Source organism: Patiria miniata, unplaced genomic scaffold, assembly GCF_015706575.1.
Source record: "Patiria miniata isolate m_02_andy unplaced genomic scaffold, ASM1570657v1 HiC_scaffold_12, whole genome shotgun sequence".
Lineage (NCBI taxonomy): Eukaryota > Metazoa > Echinodermata > Asteroidea > Valvatida > Asterinidae > Patiria > Patiria miniata.
The window spans coordinates 1,306,482-1,327,549 of NW_024037050.1; the positions used below are offsets into that span (position 1 = coordinate 1,306,482).

At 40.3% G+C, this 21,068-nt stretch overlaps 1 protein-coding gene across 3 annotated transcripts; it reads right to left on the minus strand.

Annotated features, from left to right (window-relative positions):
* Positions 1-570: 570 nt before the first annotated feature.
* LOC119744710 (T-cell activation inhibitor, mitochondrial-like) lies at positions 571-18,261 on the minus strand. 3 transcript variants are annotated; one of them, XR_005273587.1, is made up of 10 exons: positions 18,049-18,261; positions 14,334-14,463; positions 13,407-13,539; positions 10,098-10,338; positions 9,399-9,619; positions 6,837-6,928; positions 5,233-5,492; positions 3,744-3,875; positions 816-1,676; positions 571-782 (listed from the first exon to the last, which is right to left on the minus strand). XR_005273587.1 is itself a non-coding variant. In XM_038220795.1 (10 exons), exons 2-10 carry the CDS (start codon positions 18,084-18,086, stop codon positions 1,442-1,444), a joined length of 1,482 nt encoding a protein of 493 aa, XP_038076723.1. In that variant the 5' UTR covers positions 18,087-18,089; positions 18,121-18,261; the 3' UTR covers positions 571-1,441. The 3 variants fall into 3 exon arrangements, 2 of the variants coding, with proteins under 2 accessions (XP_038076723.1, XP_038076716.1); XM_038220795.1 differs by having other exon boundaries at positions 571-1,676; positions 18,049-18,089; positions 18,121-18,261; XM_038220788.1 differs by having other exon boundaries at positions 571-1,676; positions 18,049-18,086; positions 18,118-18,261.
* Positions 18,262-21,068: the final 2,807 nt, after the last annotated feature.

The window sequence follows — 21,068 nt, forward strand, 5'->3', positions numbered from 1 at the left end:
AATAATTTCACAGAGAGTTTAGTCCCCTTACTATCTTTCAACCAAGTATGTTTTTCAACAATAATTACGCCAGTTACTTTTTGGATAGCTGCAATGATGGACTCTGGCTTTAAATACTTCTATTGTAGTATAATGTCTTTTTTTATACTGGCCTCTATTCTCTTTATATTAATATGAGATGAAATTCTGTCAGCAGCTGCTTTGTAGAAAAACTTGTTATAAAGTGTATAAACAATAAAAAGTGCATATCTGAGCCTCTTACAGAAAACACAAAGCAGTCAAGTTAACATTTTGAACAGATGCAAACCTGTATTCATAAATACCTAAGACAGTTTACCCATTCCTGTTGGTTGAGAGCCCGTCACGTGGGTAGTTTTAAACTGCTGATAAAACAACAACTGGTTTTTAACACTCTATTCTTGCACTGCTGTGTTCTGCGCCACGTCTTACAGTACGCGCCGTATCTTACAGTACGCGCCGTGTGCGCGCCAGTCTCCATAAAAGGACATGGCCAGAGGGGTGTTTTATAAAACACGAGGTAAAATTGTTGAACAAAATCAAAATGTTGACTTGTTTCGACTAGATATGATCGAAAGGTATTTATGAATGGGAATAAATTTATGCTTGGCCGGTATTAAACGAGTACGTTTAAAACCAGCTAGGTGCCTGGTTGCGGATAATGGCCCGATCCAAAACATACTTGTTTTAAACCAGTCAAGCACATATTTATTCCCTTAGATGCTTAAATGTTTAGCACACTTTGACTTGTATATCAAACAAACCTTAGTAAAGTCTTTAATATATAATTTGACAACCATTTAAAAGAGACATTATTTATTCAAAATTTATACATGTTCAAGTAGGTGTGGTGCTGTTGGCCTTTGAATACATATACATTTTCCCATTTCCCTCCCCCCCCCCCATATTATGCCAGATGAAAACCAAAAGCATCCAGACATTCTGTAACATAAGTTCTTTCCATCTTTGCAGGTAAAAAGAGAGAGAGATGTGTGAGAAATGTGAAGATACGTCTCTCGTTCTGTTTTCTTTTTCATCCTTTTCTGACACGGTGTTTCAACAAACGTCTTCATAGTTGTACTCTTTACAACGCAGACCTCAAATTGTATTTATCCTGCTTTAAACTGGAGGGCATTCTTATGGTGACTGATTTTCAGATGCTATTGGTGGTGTAGCGAGAGAGGTGGGTGGGTTGGTTTAATGCCCCCCCCCCCAAGAGAGGTTTCAAAAGCTGACCTGAGAATATCAATAAAATATTTGCACACACACACACCCCTCCCCCTCCCTACGACAAAATTGTTTTTGCAACATTTTGTAACATCACACTGTCCACACTGGCAGGCTTTTGGTTACAAATTATGGCAGTCAGTAAAATGGATGGACAGTCTGTTTTAACACTCCAACTCCCCCCCTCTCCCCAGGGTCAATCCTTCCAGTTCCAGGGTATGCATAGCTCCCCACCCCATAGCACCATGTAGACGTGACCCACGCGTATGCTGGCATCCCGTAAGGACACGCCCAGCTCCAAGGGATTCTCTGTGAGTCTCTTGCAGCAGGACACCATTTCTTCGGCCGTCACTGAGTCGTCTTTAGTCAACGCGGTCAGGTCCAGTTCTTCCACGCAGGCCTGGATGGCAGCAATCTCTTCCAGGAGATATCTAGAGAGAAGAACAGATACACCCTTGTTTATCTAATACATGTACCTAATATCAACCTGTGATGTCATGCTGTGATGTTCATTTCAAAAGGTATTTGTTGTATCGTGTTTTCGATACTGCAATGGCCACGTATCCAGTCCATAAAAATAACGGTTATCTTAGACCCCTCTCACACCAATACGTGAAGCCATTTTGTGGCCACTTTGAGGTGTCCGTGGGCGCAAAAGTTTAAAAATCGAAGTAACCACGAAATGGAATCGGATCTCACGGGTTGCCACTAACTAACCACAAATTAAAGACGTGTCGATTCCTTCCATGGGCCAATTCTCACGGATGCTCCACGGATCACCCAAAAAGTTTGTGGATATGTTGAAAAACTTAAACGTGTGCACTTCGGAAATTTATTGCCGAATTGAAAACGGGTTCAATACGGCTTATTCGAAGTACTCTCGTAGTGTTCTCGAGGTTGGGCTGAAGTTACATCGGATTTTACGGGATGGCTCCGGATTGATTGTTGGCCTGTTTTACAGCTGTTTTCATTACGCAGTACTCGATGGTACTACGAAGTGTCCACGAGTTGGCCACGAAGTGCTCACGGACTACACGTAGTAATCTTGAGCTGGCGCCGTAGTCACCACTGAAACCACGTAGTAGTCTCGAGCTGGCGCCAAAGTCATCACGGGATGCAATCGGGATGGCCATGAGATGTCGCCGGCGTGCAGTCCGTGAATTCCAGGAAACGGACATGAGCACGGGTTGGTCCCATGGTGTTTCCGAGGTGGCCACGGATCACTCACGAAGTGAAAACGGGTACCACGAAATAAAAACCTGCTTGCATCAAAAAACGGACAAAAAACCGGAGACCACGGATACTGTTGAAAAAATTGCATTTCCGAAGTGACCTCGCACTGGTCTTGGATTGGTGTGAGAGGGGCATTAATATCTGTGCTTCTTTGCATATACATTACTTCACATACACTGTGTTGCATATAATTTACCTCATAGACACTGCCATATTACCTATGCCTTGCATGCACACGTACGTCCTGCCCACACGTCTTGCAAAAAAAGAGACCCGCAACCACTCGATCTCATGTTCGGCAGAAAAGCTTGCAATTATCAAAGATTACACCACGGTGATTTAATGCACTTCTTGCATAGTAAGTTACAAGCTTGATCTTTATGACTTATTGGCATGATATAGCAAAAGGAAAAATGACATATCCCACATCACAGCAGTCATTTTAAGAGCTATACATACAAAGTGAACCAAAAAAAAGTTTGTAGAAAGTCAGCAGCACCAACCACAACATCCCATTTTGTAAAACTGGTGTGATATGGTTTTTTTTAGGAGAAGTAACGTGAGGCAGTAATGAATTGTCATAAAAAGTAACGAATTGTTGTTGTGGGTCCAAGGAAGTTGTACTGATTTTTCTGCTTGGTAAAGTTTAAATTCTGACTAGATGCACCAAGCTTTTGGAGAATCAGTACAAAAAAACCTCCAAAACCCAAAATTTGAGTGTTTTGGGTCGTGCGGTTAGTGAGTTTCAGGTCGTTGAGCTTTTGACCTTGCAATTGTTCACTATAACTTTGGACAACTGTATCTCCAGTTAGAAATGCCGGACAAAACCAATTTTTATCTTAAATTAAAGCTAATAATAAAATTATTTATCTAGTCCTCAAATGAAAGAAAATGAAAAATGTGAAAGTTCAGCATGACGTCAAGGAGAACAAACTTTGACCTTTGACCCCGCGCGGGCCGCAAAATATTTTTGTGGTAATTTTGTCCTAAGAAGGCTTCAGGTGTACTCGAGCTTGTGAAACATTAAAATGGAATCTCAAGGGGTTGAGACGGGACATATGCTTATATTGAGGGCAGTACCTCAGAAAGGCATTTCTTGATCCTACAACCATGACGACCTCCTGCTTTCTAGTGTAGGACTAGTCACTACTCGACCACAAAACTTGCTAAGTCAACTGAAATTCAACAGAGCAGTCGACACCATTACCGGTGAGACGGATTGTTCCATAAGGGCGATGAGAAAACAGAATAAATTATGGAGTCACCTCTGATGGTGCCTCCTGATATCTTTGACCCGGAATCCATTGTCCAGGAGGAAGTTGATGAGCTCTGGTGGCTGGCTGGATGCGGTCACATGGAGTGCACCTCTAGAAGACACGTACATCCGACCAGAATCACTACAGTGGAACAAGGAGACAATATATCACATAACAAGTCTGGTGTGTTCCAAAACACAAATGCCCCGCAACCGTGACTGTTCCCATGACATAACACCACTCTTTTAACATCAACTTAGATGTACATGTACATGTACTTGGGTCACATTGAACGTTCATTGACATCATTAGTGTTTTCTGTAGGTTTTATATGAATTAATGAACAATCCACAATTTCTTTTGTTTTGAGTCACTGTGACCTTGACCCTTGACCTTTCGGCCCCAAATGCGATAGGCTTCTTAGAATTACCAAGAACAATCTACAAACCAAATTTGAAGTTCATTTGTTAAGTATTTCTCAAGTTATCGCGCTGACAAGATTTGTCCGGACACACACACACACCCACACACCCACCCACCCATGGAAGGACAAGGCGGAAACAGTATGCCCCTTCGGCTTCGCCGCGGGGCATAAAAATGTAAGTAAATATCCAGATGGTTAATACCAAACTGCCCTGCTTGATACTCCTTGTCTTGCCAAAGCCATCCCAGCGCTGTATGGTTTCATGGCTTTATTGGGTAATAACTATAATTTAATATAATGAACTACAGGTGCTAACAGTGTTGATTTTGAAACACTTCTCATGTCATGAAGATATACTCTTAAAGGCACAGTAGATCATTTGCAGCTATCCAAAAAGTAACTGACTACATTATTGTTGAAAACCTTGGTTTAAAGATAGTAATTGCAATAAACTCCATGTGAAATTATTCTTTCTGGCATGCTGTCATTTTTGAAGAAAACAATAATCGACATGACGCACACGTGCGTGCGGTTGCTGTTGTTCGTCGGTTCAATGCTTGACATTGCACAGCTGCAATGGGCTGAATGAGAACATGTCCCGGATGCTGATTTCGGGCGCAATCCAAAATATGACTCTGCAAGTTTTGAATAGACCTAAGACCTAATGACGTCTCGCTCTGTGTACATGGGAGCCAATGGGGTGGGAATGTACAAGGGGAAAACAGGACAAACAACTTGATATTATTTTCCTGCTTCATTTCCCAATTCCATGTCACACTTTTGTACCTCTTTAGTCTGGAATGACCCATGTACTTTTCTTGTACATAAATGGAAATTTGTCGCGTTTTTTTCCATACTGGCGAATGGGTGGCATCGCGTTTTTTCTTACCGGCAAACAGGGAGCACAATTGTAATACCTGTTCGCCCGTATGGAAGGAGCGCGGTGCAACCTGTTTGCCAGTATGTAAAACGCGATGAATTATGCATAACCAGTTCCCCTTCCTCAGAGTTTAGAGATGGAAAACGATGAATTCAGTCAGCCACTTATCCAAGGTTAGGAAATTATCCGCTTACCCGACAACATTAATTTCCACATCGGCCAGGAGTCCTCTGGATATTCTTTGGCAGTCACGCTCGCCTTCCACCGTCCGACGGTACCGCTGGAGCCCGCCGCTCATCTTGTGGAGCAATGCCAGGTAGGTCTGGGCCGGCATGAGATTACGACAGCAGTGCCTGGACAGCCTCAGGCTGCCCCCTAGGAAATCCGAGAGCTGTCGCTCTGCTACGGACAGGTGGTCCAGGATTTTCATCTGCTGGGGCAGGCTGCTCAGGAACTGCCAAAAAACAATATCACAGATGAGCCAGTTTAAAGGCACGTACATGTAGGAACACTGGTGATTACCCAGAAATGGACCTACCGATTTAATGAGAAAATTTGCTCAGAGTAAAGATAAGAATGGTGCCAAATACCCTGTGACATTATTCCGCTTGAAATGGTGTCATTCAGAAGAAAACAATCATTGAAGGTGGTTTTAAAAAAGTGTGCCCGCGGGCACACTTCTTCATTTTAAACAAATGGAATTAATACACAACCCAAACAATTTTGTATACATTTCCTCTGTTTTCTCAAACATTGTCAAAGTGTACAGTAGCCACTGAACTGAAACTGCACTGTGCACCCTGCTTAAGATTTTGAGCACATTTATTGCTTCAACTGACAAAAATGCACAAAAAGCAAATAATCCTACGTACCTGTTACCTACAAATACAAATATTACATTATTTACAGGATGGAATTTGCATCGAGGAGATGTACATTCAATACTGGTTTTTGTCCTTCACCGACATATTTTATAAACACTGTGTACTCAGTGTTGTCCTGAGGGCTTGTGAGAAGAAGTTCACAAGTTTACTCCAGTCGGCCTAGAACCTACAACCTTGCACTTACAAGTGCAGACGTCTTACCACTCGAACACCGAGCTTGCCGGGGTGGGCTAGCTGGTTTGAATCCAAACTACCAACCAAACTATTTGCAGCAAAACATTCGACTCTCTCTTTTTAACCCTTGAGGGGGCACTTTTGCACAGAGTCCAAACAGTTCAAGTTTTGGCAAGTTCGATCAAGGACCATCTAGTGAACCACAATTCAACTAACTCTAACCAAGCTAGTTGACAATCATTGGACAATGGTTGGACTAGTCCAGTCAACTATTTACCACCAGCCTAACACAGCTAGTTACGCCACAATTTATAGCCGTTTGTCTATTGCAATTTTTCATAGCATGGTTCAGAGGGGACCAACTATCAACAAAAATGGCGGAAAAACGAGAGTGCTAAATTTCATTTTTATTGCATAGTTTATCCATATTACTTTACAGTTGTGTCACTTTTGCCACCACTGTGCAAATAACAATGGTGTTTTGTAAGGTGTCCTAAACTACACAATCACTATTATTTGTGAAAAAAAACCCACAGAAACATCAGGTGTTGAAAAAATATTCAGTAGATGTGCAAGCGCCATTTTCTCACGATCGTTGACATGACAATAGTTCGGCTAGAGTCGTTCGCACTTCAACTACAATGCACAAGCGCTAGCTATTTCACGAACCAACCACTAGTTAACCATTGGTCCTTGATCGAATCTGCCTTTAATGACTGAATTGGTTTGGATATACTCACTGCAAGCCACTGCTGTTCCACATTTTTATTGCTCAGCATCACATGACCCTCTCTTGATACACCAGTCAAGCTTCCAAACACTAGTCTCTTTCCTGAAAAAGCATTTAGATTTATCGTCAAAATTAGCCTGTGTATTTTTGAACCAGTGCTTTAATCAAATCAAAGAAAGCTTTTAAAGAAATGCTGGGAAAGTAAGCGAGTCATTTAGGGGAGTATGTATGGGGGACCCCCGTGCACCCCCCCCCCCCCCCCCCCCCCGAACTAACTTTCACCAATTTGTTTGGGTGCCTTTTAGGGTCCTAAAACACATTTTTGATGTTAACAGTAAAAAAAATCCAATGCAAAGGAGATTTCCAAGATGGCCACCAATATGGCCGCAAAAATGGTAAAAACTGGAAAAAAGGCATTTATTAGCCAAATTATGTGATAAAAGCATAAATAAAATGGTTAGTTATATGTTTTAGACCCTCGAAAACTCATTTCTGGTATCTGTGTTTTGCTATCATGCTTCAAATTCAAGATGGCAGCATTTAGTGGCCAAAATGGCCGCCGTATTGGTAAAAAATGGACAAAATCATATATCAGCCTAATAATATCATAAAATCATAAGTGAAATTGTTAGTTGTATGTTTTGGACCCTCACAATTTCATTTCTGGTATCACTTTTTTTGCTATCATGCTTCAAATGCATGATGGCGGCTAAGATGGCGGTCAATATGGCCGCCAAAATGGTAAAACAAATGGAAAAAAATCATCTATCAGCCAAATAGTGTGATAAAAGCATCAATAAAATTGTTAGTTATGTTTTTTACCCTCGCACATTCATTTCTGGTGTCCCATTTTTGGCTATTATGCTTCAAATTCAAAATGGCGGCCAGGATGGCCGCAAACATGGCCTCCAAAAGCGGTCAAATGTGAGAAAAATGATATATATTCGCCAAATAATATAATAACTGCATACATTTAAATAAAGAAACATGCTGTTGACCTTTACAAATTCATTTAAGCATTCTTTAGTTTTGCTACCATGAACCAAGTTTAAGATGGCTGCCAATATGGCTGCCAATATGGCTGCCAAAAATGGTCAAATTTGAGAATAGCCATATATTGGCCATAGATGTAAAAGATATATCAGTGAAAGTTGAGATGATGTACTTGAGACTGCATTGCATATCTGGATTTGTCTTACTTGCAAACATGTTTCAAATTGAAGATGGTGGTCTAAGTGACGGTAGTAAGGCCGGGCTTCCATCACTGGCCGGTTTAAGTACAGGCCAGCCGGTAGCTCGGCCGATTAGTTTAATCCTCTTCAAATCGGCCATATTGGCCTCCATTTTGGATTTTAAGCCTGATAGCAAAAACAGATAACAGAAATCAGTGATTTTCCAAGGGTAAAAAATATATAACTAACAATTTTATTGATGCTTTTATCACATTTTATGGCTGATATATGACTTTTTTCCAATTTTGTTTACCATTTTGGCGGCCATATTGGCCACCATCTTGGCCATCATCATGAATTTGAAGCATGATAGCAAAAAAGAGATACCTGAAATGAATTTGAGAAGGTCAAAATCATATTTTACAATTTTATTTATGATTTTATCATACTATTAGGCATATATATGACTTTTTCCATTTTTTTTCCCAATATGGCGGCCATATTGGCCGCCAAATTTGCCGCCATCTTAAATTTGAAGCATGATAGCACAAAACGGATACCAGAAATGAGTTTTTGAGGGTCTAAAACAATAACTAACCATTTTATTTATGCTTTTATCACATTATTTGGCTGATATATGTCTTTTTTCCCGTTTTTACCAATTTTGCCGCCATCTTGGATATCTCCTTCGCATCAGGTTTTTTTTACTGTTAACATCCACAAAGTGTTTTAGGACCCTAAAAGGCAACCAAACAAATTGGTGAAAGTTAGTTTGGGGGGGGGGGGGGGAGGGGGTGCACGGGGGTCCCTCATATACATACTCAACTAATTGGATATGAATGGTGGGGCCTTTCAGACAGTATAACCTATAGAATTTCATGTAACTAGGGATCACACCAAGAGCAAACATGGTGTGCCAACATTTGAAAGCCTGAAATAGGGACACTACTGGATGGCGGTCCAAGGACTTTCAATTTTAAAATGCACATAAACTAAAATGTGTTTTGGTTTTTCATTGTGAAAGTTCCCCACAAATGGCATTCAAAACCTTCCTTTTTTATTATCTGAGAAGTTATTCAGTAAGATGTAAAGTTGGTTACGGGTACTCGACCCCATAATCTGGAGAGGGAGAGTTGGGGGAGACCATAGTTTGGTTCCCCGACCAAAAGATTCTGACTTTTGTTTCTGACAGATCTTAGATTCATCAGCAATAGATCTTTTGGTGTGGGAACCAGACTATGGAGCCCATCGGGAGATGCACCGCCGTGAAGATGCTATGGCTTTGTGTGCATTTAGAATTAGAAATACGTACTTCGTGTTATATGCACGGGAACCAGCAGGCACACGCGGCGTGTCCCGTCCATGGGGCTCTCAAACGTGGTAAAAAAACCCATACACACCTCTTAAATTGTCCATTATTTGGGAGTGTCCCTGCCGCAGCTTAGCCATGGACCTCAGGCAGGCCCTGAATGTGTTGACATCCCATCGGGACATCCATCTCAACTCCTCCAGGCCCAGTTGCTCCTTAAGACTGTCATTGAGACGCTCTGTCTCCTGCCGGATTGGGAGACTGGACTCAAGATTTCTCCTAGCTATTGGGACATTTGTCCTCAACCAGTTTCTAAAGGATGAAAAAAATTCAAAAGTTGTTGAGAAAAAAAGGAGATTCTATATGACAGAGTTTAAGAAACTTTGGTAAAAATCTTTAAAGAATGAACTCGACTTTAGCAGAAAGTGCCCATAAAACTGAGCCCACATTCCCCCCCCCCCCATTCAAACCTTTAAAGCCTTAAACACTCACAAGTTTCTTCCACTTCCCTTGCTATGCATTTGAATACAGGCTAGTAAAAAAAGCCAGTCAGATCACAATCATGTAAACACTGTGACTGGTCAAATTCCATCAAAACCGGTAGGCACAGCTAGCATATCAATCACCTCCAGTCAAAGCATGGCAACATCAAAGTAACAAGGGAATTCTTAACTGTTCAAAACACTTGATTGGTTTTGACTGCTGTGATGGCACAGCTGAAAACTGCCTGCCAAAGAGGGAGGGTTTTATAAAGGCATGTCTGGTATAAATCAGAAAAATGAAATCCCACCTTAAAGAATCTTTAGCTGGCTGGCGTTTGGCTTTCACCTCTGCATACGGGTCGGTCTTGCCGGTGTAGGCATAGTAGGAGTGGTGCCACTCTATGGGTCTGGGGAAGGGAAGGGGTCGACTGGCTGAGATCTCTTGCAGGTTGTTGGTGGGCAGGCTGCATGTCTCTAGGAGGTTGTTGACTGTGGTGTAGATGTCTCTGTTCAGCAGGCTGACTGTGACTGACCGGAAGACAGAGTGACCTATGTGAACAAAAAGTTAGACCGAGCTTGTGTTGAACACCCTGGTTATAAGCATGCAAGGCAAAGTCTGGGATTGTGAAAGATTTTACATGATTGAGAAAGATACCAACATTTAGGGGGCTTTAAGATATAGTCCATCATTTGTAATTTGTGCATTTTGTTTGTTTGAAGCAACAAAAGTGTTCAAAATCTAATGAAGGATACTGAACAACTAACCTAATGAAGTTACAGCTCAGCTTCCACTGTATATTCCGAGAAAAACAGCATTCTAGGGCCTGAATTCAGTGTCCGAGACACGTTCTCACTATGCCGATTGTAGCTATACGCGATGTCGCGCACTGATCCGACGAATTATAGCAACCGCACGCGCGGGTGCGTCATGCCAATGCTTGCGCGCGCTTCGCCGAATAACAAAACAAACTACTAATTTAAATTTTCCTACGGTGCGTCTTAAGATGCACCATTGGAAAGGCCTTCTTTTGTTGATTACTTCAAAATGACAGCTTGCCAGAAAGAATAATTTCACAGGGCGTTTAGTCCCCTTACTATCTTTCAACCAAGTATGTTTTTCAACAATAATTACGCCAGTTACTTTTCGGATGGCTGCAAATGATGGACTATAGCTTTAATGCCCTTTGACACTGAGCTCGAGGGAAACAAGCTACTGTCGGCAATGAGGGACAGAGTATGCTGGCGAACGGACTTTGTGAATACTCTACCAACGCCTCAAGGCATTGGATGACTCAAGAGAGAGAGAGAATGCCCTTTGAATGCTGTAGTACAAGATATTTCCCATGGTTTTCCTAAAAAGTGGTTGATTTTAAGATTCAGGAAAGTTTCTATACCTATGACATCCTGACCGAATCAATCTTTTAAGTTAGCAGATTGGAAGAAATTTCACTGGAGAAGATAAACTGTACATAGTTTCGGTGGAAACTTTAATATGGGAACATGTTGCCTTTTACGAATGCAAGAAAATGCAAAATATCAGAATATAAAACGGTGTACTGATGGTTGTAATATTTCTGCTACCTTGATGAATAAACAGAGGCTTTTTGGAAAAATACAATTGACATTTTTGGGTTTTGGGTCCCCCCCCCCCCATAGAAGATTTCTGTCATCAATGAATTGCAGAACAGAATTTTAGATAAAGAAACCCTCGTGATGATGAGCTAGATATCTATTGGACTAGATTTTCATGACATGTTTTGATTACAACCAAAAAATGCGTTGTTGGGGCAAGTTGGCACATGCGCGGACAAAAGTTCGATTTGGCTTATTGCACACTGCACAACATCAGACAAAATTATATCAAAAAGTGTTAGGTACTGTTCATATTATTATTCCACATACCTTTTTGAAAACAATTGGCCATTTGGAATAATCATACACAATAATTCATATACATTTCGGCGATGTCTAATGTTGAAATGACAACAATCACTTGTTTCCCAAATTACAGGCCGGTTCATTGTCATACGGTTCATGCAAATTGCGAAACATTTTGACATCTGGAAAAACTTGCTGCGAAATTCGCCAGAGTTGAAATGTATTCAACTTTTGCAGATCTGCAGCACGATAAGTTGCCATGATGTCATAAATATATAGTTCGTCCTTCGAAATTCGAATATGACAGCCAACATCTCCATACTAGTTGGTGTTGTGTGTTCGCAGATGGCTAATAAGTCCAATTCTAGCCAGGAAGCTACAGTCCTACACTGGACACACTAGGTTGGGGGTGGGGGTGGACACGTAGGGAAGCATCTAGCTGACGAGATTTTTGTTGCTGTCGTTTCAGCTCAGCCTCCCTGATGCGACGGGCTTCGAAGCTTGATGCACCTTCGTGTGATAATCTTCTCCATGCCGTTCGATCATGGGCATGTTCTTCCCAGCTACTCACATTGAAGTTGCATTGCTTCATGGTTGCTTTAAGGCAATCCTTGTATCTCTTGAATTGACCACCAGCCGATCTTTTGCCTGTTGTTAGTTCACCGTAGAAGATCTTTTTGGGGAGTCGATCATCAGGCATGCGTACTACATGACCTGACCAGCGAAGTTGAGCTCTCATGATCAAAGCACCTACACTGGGCAATTCCGCTCGCTTGAGGACTTCAGTGTCTGGGACCTTGTCTTGCCATCTGATGCGCAAGATCTTACGCATGCAGGAAAGGTGGAAGAGGTTCAGCTTTCTGATGTGGCGGCTGTAGGTTGTCCAAGTTTCACAGGCATACAGCAGGGAAGTCAGGACTGCAGCTTGATACACACGCAGCTTTGTTTTCAAGCTTATGCCTCTCCTATTCCACAGACGCTCACGAAATCTTCCGAAAGCTGAGCTGGCTTTGGATATCCTATTTGTGATTTCCTGGTTTATGTGGACCTCTCTTGACAGGGTGCTGCCCAAGTATGTAAACTTGTCAACAGAATGAAGGATGTGATCTCCAATGGTGATAACGGGTGGAACATATGGCTTACTTGGAGCAGGTTGAAACATCACTTCTGTCTTTTTCAGATTGATTGAAAGTCCAAAGCGTGAGCAAGCTGTTGCGAAGCAGTCCATGATGAGTTGTAAGTCTTCCTGGGTGTGGGCGACAAGAGCACAGTCATCGGCATATAGGAGTTCACGAACTAATTCATCGAATACCTTTGTTTTTGCTTGAAGTCTTCTCAGATTGAAGAGTTTACCATCAGTCCTGAATCTCATCTTCACGCCGATGTTGATGTCACGGAAAGCATCAAGGAGCATGCTAGCAAACACGACACTGAAGAGCGTTGGTGCAAGGACACAGCCTTGTTTAACTCCATTTGATACTGGGAAGTGTGAGCTAGGGTACTTGTTCTACATAACCCCCCAAGGACAGACACACAAAGGGAACAACAGATCCTTTCAGTCCTCGGGAGTTGGGTCTTTTGTTCAAAATGGTCCTGTGTAGTAGGTTTGTGTGCTTAGTCTATGGGAGAGTGTTATATTACACGGACAAAGGAAAACACAAAGCATTGTCCTTTGGAGTATAGTAAAACAAGAGTGCGTGTTCGTGTTCACACCAAGTAGGAACCAGCCTGTGTTTTACCTTGCTGGGAGGACCGTTCTCTTCGGCTGTTGCGCAGGTAGAACGTCAGATCCTTGGGTGTCACCCGTGCCGATTCATCTCGGATAGTCTCCAGGTGTGCATACAGCTGCTTCAGAGAATGCTCATTCACAGCCTTCAAGTAGAAAATCAAGATCAGAATTATTGACGATCTCTATAGACTCATTGCACAAGTACTCCCTCAACGGTTACAGAGGGAGAGTTGTGGAGGACAACTGGGAGGGACATTTGAATGCATTGCTTACAGCACCTTGTGTTCACGCAGTAGGGCTGTCCATTTTCGAATAATTTAGTATTAAATTAATCGAAACTGCGTCGGACTCCGCCAGTAAAAAGTTGCATGAAGAGTGTGACAGTTAAAATGTGCATTTGCACCCTTTACGCCAAAAATTGTGTCGTGAAACTATGCAAAAACAATCCTTCATGACTATTACTTCTGGTGACAATTTACATAGTGATGTCCCAAAGTCAATAAAACAGAGTAATTTGTACTTTTTTAAAAACTTGTCACTCATTGTACTGAACTGTACCACTGCAACTTTTGCAATGTAATTGGGCGTGATCTAATATGCAAATTAGACGCGTGGGCATCAGAACAGCTTTTCCAAATAAAGTCACTTGCAAAGCTGTGATACACACATGGCATAGAAACAGTGTAATATACCCCGACAAAATGGGCCGAGTAAACTGTTCACCAACCCACCCACCCACAAAACCACCAACATAGCGAGCACAGGCCCACGGCACATTTTCACGCTGCCGTGGGAAAAAGGCTCTCATAAAACGACTCCTTGGCACTGTCTCTATCCTTCAACAAGACTAATGCTTTGCATTTCTATTGGAGGTTAAACAGATGCACAGAGTCTTGAACCTACATGAAGATTCAGTGAATGTCACTGAGTGACTTACTCGTTCCTTGGGATGCTGGCCAAAGAAATCAGGATGGACTGCAAAGATGAATGGTCTCAATACCTCTGCTGTCTGTGAACTGCTCAGAAAACTGCACTGGAAGTTCAGCGGCAGATGAAGAAATGAACTCCTATTGGGTTAAGAGGAACATGTACCAAGCACTTGAAGACTTATTATTCAGAAATATTAGTGGCTACCATTGCAGCAAATGTAATGAAATTTTCAATTGCTATTGTTAAGGCATTGCACACACAAACACAAAAAAGAGAATCTATTTCACATTTCTAACTGCCCTTCCGAGCAAGGCTTTTCCTTTGGTAGCTTGATTGGCTAAACGTTTGATTACCAGGCCAAAAGTCCCGGGATCAAATCCACGCTGTGAAAATATTATAATTTGTTTTGTTCTCTTTGCTGTTATATTTTTGATCAAATTCAACTTTTTATTGAAGTAAAGTTTTTTTTTTTTTGCAGTAATCTGTGGCTTTGGACTTATTACCGTGAAACACCTTATTCTATTTTTAAGTAGGCCTGATACTACTTTGAAGGTTTTTTGTAATTTTTAAATTCACAATTGCTGCTTTAACTGTTCCGAGCCCACCTCCTCAACACCCTTCCACCCCAAACACCAGGGTGACCGTTTTAGGCAAATTTCGGTTAAAATTGACAGAATGTTTGAAAAATAATGAGTCTGACAGAAAATTTGGCGATCGTGTAGTGTGGGGCCCCTGTTTTGTTTGGATCAAAATAGAATCAAATTTTTTTTTATTTCAAAAAAATGACATTGTCAACCTAAAGCAGAATTCTCTCAATGTTTTGACACCTTTTTAGTAATTTTTGAACAATTTCTTGGGGTAGAAATTACGATTTTCATATCTTTTTATTTTATTTTAGATATCTATATATATTCTTTTTTACTTTGCAGATTATTTTGCATGAATGTGCGATAAGTGGTTTTAATGCTCTCTCCACTCATTAGTTAGTTTTTTACTCATAGTCATACTGTATCGTCAGACCTAAAGCTACGCGCTCCTATTTCTGCGCACTCGCATTTGGGTTACATTTTGCAGGGCGTGCATCCTAAAAAATGACATACTTTCACTGGGATCATATCCTTTGATGCACAAACTTTAACCAACAGCCGAAAAAAATGAGGAAATTAAAGGCTTTACCTAGAATTCAGGCAAAAAATTAAAAACATCGGCATTTTACAGCTAATTACTAAGTACAAATGCAGGCAGATGCTTCCGGGCCTGCAGAAGTCGAAAATATGCCTGAAAGGTGACTTTTTTTGGTCTCCCAATATCGTCAGTATTATAGTTACGATGTCATAGATAAGAGTTTCTACACTGAAAAGACATATTTTTTTATAATATTTTGGAACTTTTTTTGGTCATAAGTTTTAAAATCCGATATCTTAAAAACTGTCTCTGTTGATTGCGATTATCAATAACAACATCATTGGGATCTACATTTAATAGGTAAATATGTATAAAATCTATTTATGTAAATATAGGCCTTTGTATAAAGGTCCAAAATAGGATATTGAAAATAATCTTGAAATTACGAAAAGTGTAGGCCTATATTGGCATTGAAAAAAAAAAAAAGGAAAAAGAAAGAAAATATGTTTGGAAAGCTCAGGAAATATATTTTCCTAAAGCCAACAAGGCTAAGTTATTTTTAAAAAAATTAAGAACGCGAGTTTAAACTTGCGCACTGCATAGATTTCCCGGCCACGCATACAGAGCCGCTAAACTATTTTTTTTCCCCGATATACTCAAGCAGATATGTAACATTATTTTTAAAGCAGATTTTTTCCCTCCGATTTAATAGCATCACTGAGCTTCGGGACTCGGAAGACAATGCCTTAATGCCTTTTTTTGAAACATTTTATTAACGGTATTATGCTAACGATGTTGACTGTGTAGAGGTTCAGAGATGGGGTTGTTAATGCGAACAGTTTATGCACTTTGTATCAGGATGTCTATTTATATTGTTTATGGCTCATTAGGATTTTCGTTTAATAAACAACATATTTATTCATTAAGTCGAATTAATTAATTAAATTAATGAATTAAATTCATTAATTAAATCATTTGCAAATTTATTTACTTTTTAAAATAATTAAGAACCCTAACCGCCCTGAATCCTCCAAAATCCTTTTTGCAAATTGAAGGAATTTGCAGGATTGAGGTTACATGGCAAAAGTGTGTTGCTGATTTCGGAGTACGTACTGTGTCAAGGTCTTAGGCCGGACCTTGTGTTGTTTATGCTCATCCGTGCATAAATTTAGTCCTTGATTATACTTGACAACCTCCGTACTGCTCCAGGATGTCACTGCCTCTGCCTCAGCCTACTGACAGTCATAGCCGGAGGATTTTGCAGGATTCAGGCAGTGGTCACCCCTCCATGGACCATATTCAAGAAATAACGGAGGAATTTGCAGGATTGAGGCTATATGCTATTTTTCCATGGGGCCAATTGGAGGATTTTGCAGGATTGAGGCTACATCCTAGCAAAAAGGCCTAGGGAGTTAAGGATTACCATTTTATATGCATAGCGTTTTAAGTTGTAAACATTAGTATGAATTTTTGAGCCTGCAATAAAATAATTGTTTAATTAATTAATTAAATTAGTAATGCGTTCATTATTTATTTTTTTTAATTATGCATTTTTGAAGTGTACACATCGCTCGAAATGTTATGCAAGTATTTCTAAAAACAATATGAATTACTGTACCGTCCAATTTATTAATTGCTAAATTAATTAGTATTTTTTTCAGAATAAGCGCTTTTCTAATTGTAGAGTACATGTAATGCAATTTAAAGCATTTTAAAAATAATGTAATGATTACTATAACGTCAAAACTTGAACAATTGAAGGGATCATAATCATTCTTTGTACGTTAACAGCGGGTTACACCAAGGAAATTACGATTTTTTATTTACATTCAAGAGTATAAATAAAATGCTAATTAGGTTTACAAAGCAAAAAATTTGAAGCTGGTCTCCATTATTGAACAACCGTTCAGTACACTTTCCAAGCAATCGCTGCTAGTGATTGCTTGCCCGGTTCCCTCCCCTCTCCCCCGCCCCCTAAAAAAACTTCTCTGATAAGCACTAATGTTAAATCTCAATGTTTCTTTTCATTGACGCTAATTGAATTCCCCTTTTTATTTATTTCTTTGTTCATTCAGTTATTCCATTATTTCTCCACGCACTCGTGTTTTGAACATTTTTTTCTTCATCAATGAAAATCCCGCCCGCAAGGTTCTCAAATTGCGATCGCCTTTGCGCAAGTTTAAACTTGCGCATGCAAATTAAAATGGCGCAGTGATATTTGCGTGCTTCTGGAGTCCCGCACACAAGTTTAAACTTGTGCGCGCAGCCGCGCAAGTTTAACTTTGCGCGGGGGGCTCAAATTGCGCTCGACATCTACTTTTGTAATTCTATTTTCTATAATAAGTTTGTCTAATTTTATTTCCATGTGATTTAAATATGAGGGCTCCTTTGGAAAGCAGTTTTCTTAAACTGAAATGGACTACCCTCGTTAAAGATTGCAATAAATAAACAAATAAAACACCCGGTACCCCCCCCCCCCCCGGCCCCCCTAATCCCCCCCCCCCCCCCCCCCCCCGCCCCCACAATGAATCATCAAATCTTCGGTGGGTGGACCGTGGACGGACCCATGGAGGCCGCTCGGCTAACCTATTGCTTACCTGCTTGATGTTGATCGAAATAGTCTGACGGTCCACATGTCCTCACTCAAATAGTCTGACGGTCCACATGTCCTCACTCAAATGCTACATTATGGTTGACATTCGTGACTTACGAATAATGCACTTTGTATTCATTTTCGAATCCTGACACATCGACCTACATTACGACTTCGTACCCGTACGCGACGCCAGCTTATAGAGTGAGCCCTCTATTGGCGGTCTGAAGTTCTGGCCGCGTCTAGTTTAAAAAACTGTAATGGTACAATTTGTTGATTTTACCCACCAAAAAGTATATACTGTTTGCTTGCGAAGTGCATGATTGGTATAACTCCTGAACATCACTCTAAAAATAGAAATTGTCGATAGTTCACACAGATTTTAAGTTTGTTCTCCTGGGTATGTGGCCAGAGCTTACAAAATGATTCATTGCATAGTTGGCATGAGGGTTTTAACAGTTGGGGCGAGGAACCTCAAGTAGATTTAATGCTGTAACCATGGAGGAAGAAGAACTCTGTGCTGTAACTTACAAATCTCCCTTAAACGAGAGAAACAAATATTTACTGTAGAATACTTTGATATAAATGTAACGGGTATGGTTTTTGGAACAGATGGCATGCGCCTTACTGTATGTATGGTACCTCTATCATGGAAGTGAGTGAGCATTGCAAGTTGCAACTTAACACTTTCTTTGTTTCGATCAAAAGCCATTTTTTCCCCTCTAAACATGTCAATCCAACATCTTCTTTTCCGTGCAGTGGAGAAAACTCCAAATTTAAAATGCATTATTTTTCCTTCTGATGTATTAGAAAAAACAGGATGAGATGGCGGTAAATATCTATTTTTTTTTTTAAAGATGGACAAAGTAGTTATCAGCTGAATTGAAACCCCCCCCCAAAAAAAAAACTGCAAAAAAACAAACATCCCAGCAAACAAACAAACAAATAAACCCAAACCAGCCTTAGAAATTGATTGCATGTAACATTTATTTCTGTTTCAAAAGAAATAAGGCAAATGCCAATAGAACAAGTCAAGCAAAAAAAAAGAAAAAAAAGAATCTTCCATTGTTAATACATCAAGTGGAGAAAACAAGAGCAAAAGGTCCATAGATCATTAACCTCATTGTTTAAAAGTAACAGGAACTTCAAAATTCCCTCGCTTTTATTTGATTAATTAGAGGCGCAGCTCCACTCGCCCAACTTTTTGGCCTTTCCACACCCCACACACAAAAAAAGTTCACGTACAAGTGAAACTAACATCTTTATGTTGGGGAATTAACTGAAGGAATGCCTGGCCCAACACTGAATTTTCTAGACATAAGCGCCTCAAGGTTGCATTACATGTAAATCATCAAGAAAGATTTTGTGATGCCCATGGCAAAATCGGGCTGTTTCCAGCATTGGAAAAATCACAATCAATTGATGGAGATAAATGTTTAAGACCTCGACCTCGGATGGGACGTAAAGCCGTAGGTCCCGTGTGTTGTGTAATGCAATGCACGTATAAGAACCCAGTGACACTTATCGCTTAGAGAAGGGATTTGCCCTGGTGCTTCTGGCCTCCTGTTAAAACTCCCACACTGAGTATTTAGGAGAAGAACCAACCTAGAAGCAATCATTGCTAATTACGCACGTCATCACCATCAGCGATTATTTTCTTTGGAATGATACAATTTCAGGCGGAATAACTTCACAGTGCATTTGGCACCATCCCTATCTTCATTTTGAGCAAGGTATTTTCATTATCGGTAAATGTAACTCCGGGTAATTACCAATGTTCCCATATACCTTTAAAGGTAGAGTAGATCATATGCAGCTATCCAAAAAGTAACTTACCAAATTATTAAACAACTTACTTGGTTTAAAGATAGTAATGGCACTTAACTCACTGTGAAATTATTCCTTCTGGTATGCTGTCATTTTGAAGAAAATAAACGGTCATTCCAAAGATGTGTCAAGTGACACATTTTAGAAAATATCCATTAGTAGTAGGTTTGTAATTGGGCGAATCAGTGAATGGGTGCGCACAAGCATAGACACGACACACACGCATGCACGGTTGCTATTATTTGTCGGTGCAGTGCGTGACATCGCGTAGCCGTAATCGGCCAAATGAAAATCGAGATCCTAGAATATTGTTTTCTCAAAACATACAGCATTCACAGAGCTAAAACTTCATCAGGTTAGTTGTTAAGCACCTGTTTTTAGATTATGAGCACTTTTGTTGCTTCAAACGAAACAATGCACAAATGATCTACTCTACAGGTACATATGTACCTTTAAAGGAATGCTTCAGATTCACTCGGCTACTGCAGACCCTTTGCATGCAGCAGAAAATCTTTGAGGTACTTTTAATATTTTATCCGTAACAACAAATGCACAAGGAGCATACTCGTGTATTCAGGTGGAACAAAGGTACACACCTCACAGATGGCTGCAACGCAAAGAATCTATTGGACCAATGAGTGCTAGGCAAAAAAAACCCAAATAGTTCTGCTTCTGATTACATGGCATTTGAAAAAATGAAGGTAGGTTGGGGTATTTTTTTTGGGGGGGGGGGGCTTTTTTGTGTGTGTTGATCATATGTCGGTGTCTGCGTGTAGTCAAGGGTAAAAGGTAGTAATTGAAGGTTTGGGTCCCCCCCCCCCTCATTCCCCCCCCCAAAAAAATAAAATAGGGTAGGTAGGGGCTGTCAAAATAGGGTAGGTAAGGTAACCGGAAGCATTTTTTTTTGGCCTAAGCAGTAGCATATTTCTATTGTCTGATGCAACCAAAATGAAAAATACCCAAATTACAAGAAAGTGGTTATTTACAATTATTAAAAAAAACATGTTAATCTTTAAAATATTCATCTTGTTTTACTGAAAGCTGTCTTTACTCTAGCTTTCTTATTTTATGATAAACACAAGGCAATGAGCATTCTTCAAGACTGAGAACAGGGAAATCTATATTGTAAAAATTTAAAAGCATCTCTTATTCACATGACCATTTGTAATGTTTCTGTTAAACCTTCAAATGGTGAAC

Coding starts and splice junctions, on each gene's coding strand:
- LOC119744710 (XM_038220795.1), bottom strand. CDS start 18,086: ATGTGGACCGTCAGACTATTTCGATCAACATCAAGCAG. Junction 13,540..14,333: donor GCCAGCATCCCAAGGAACGA/GTAAGTCACTCA, acceptor TTCTACTTGAAG/GCTGTGAATGAGCATTCTCT. Junction 6,929..9,398: donor AATAATGGACAATTTAAGAG/GTGTGTATGGGT, acceptor ATGCTTTTTCAG/GAAAGAGACTAGTGTTTGGA.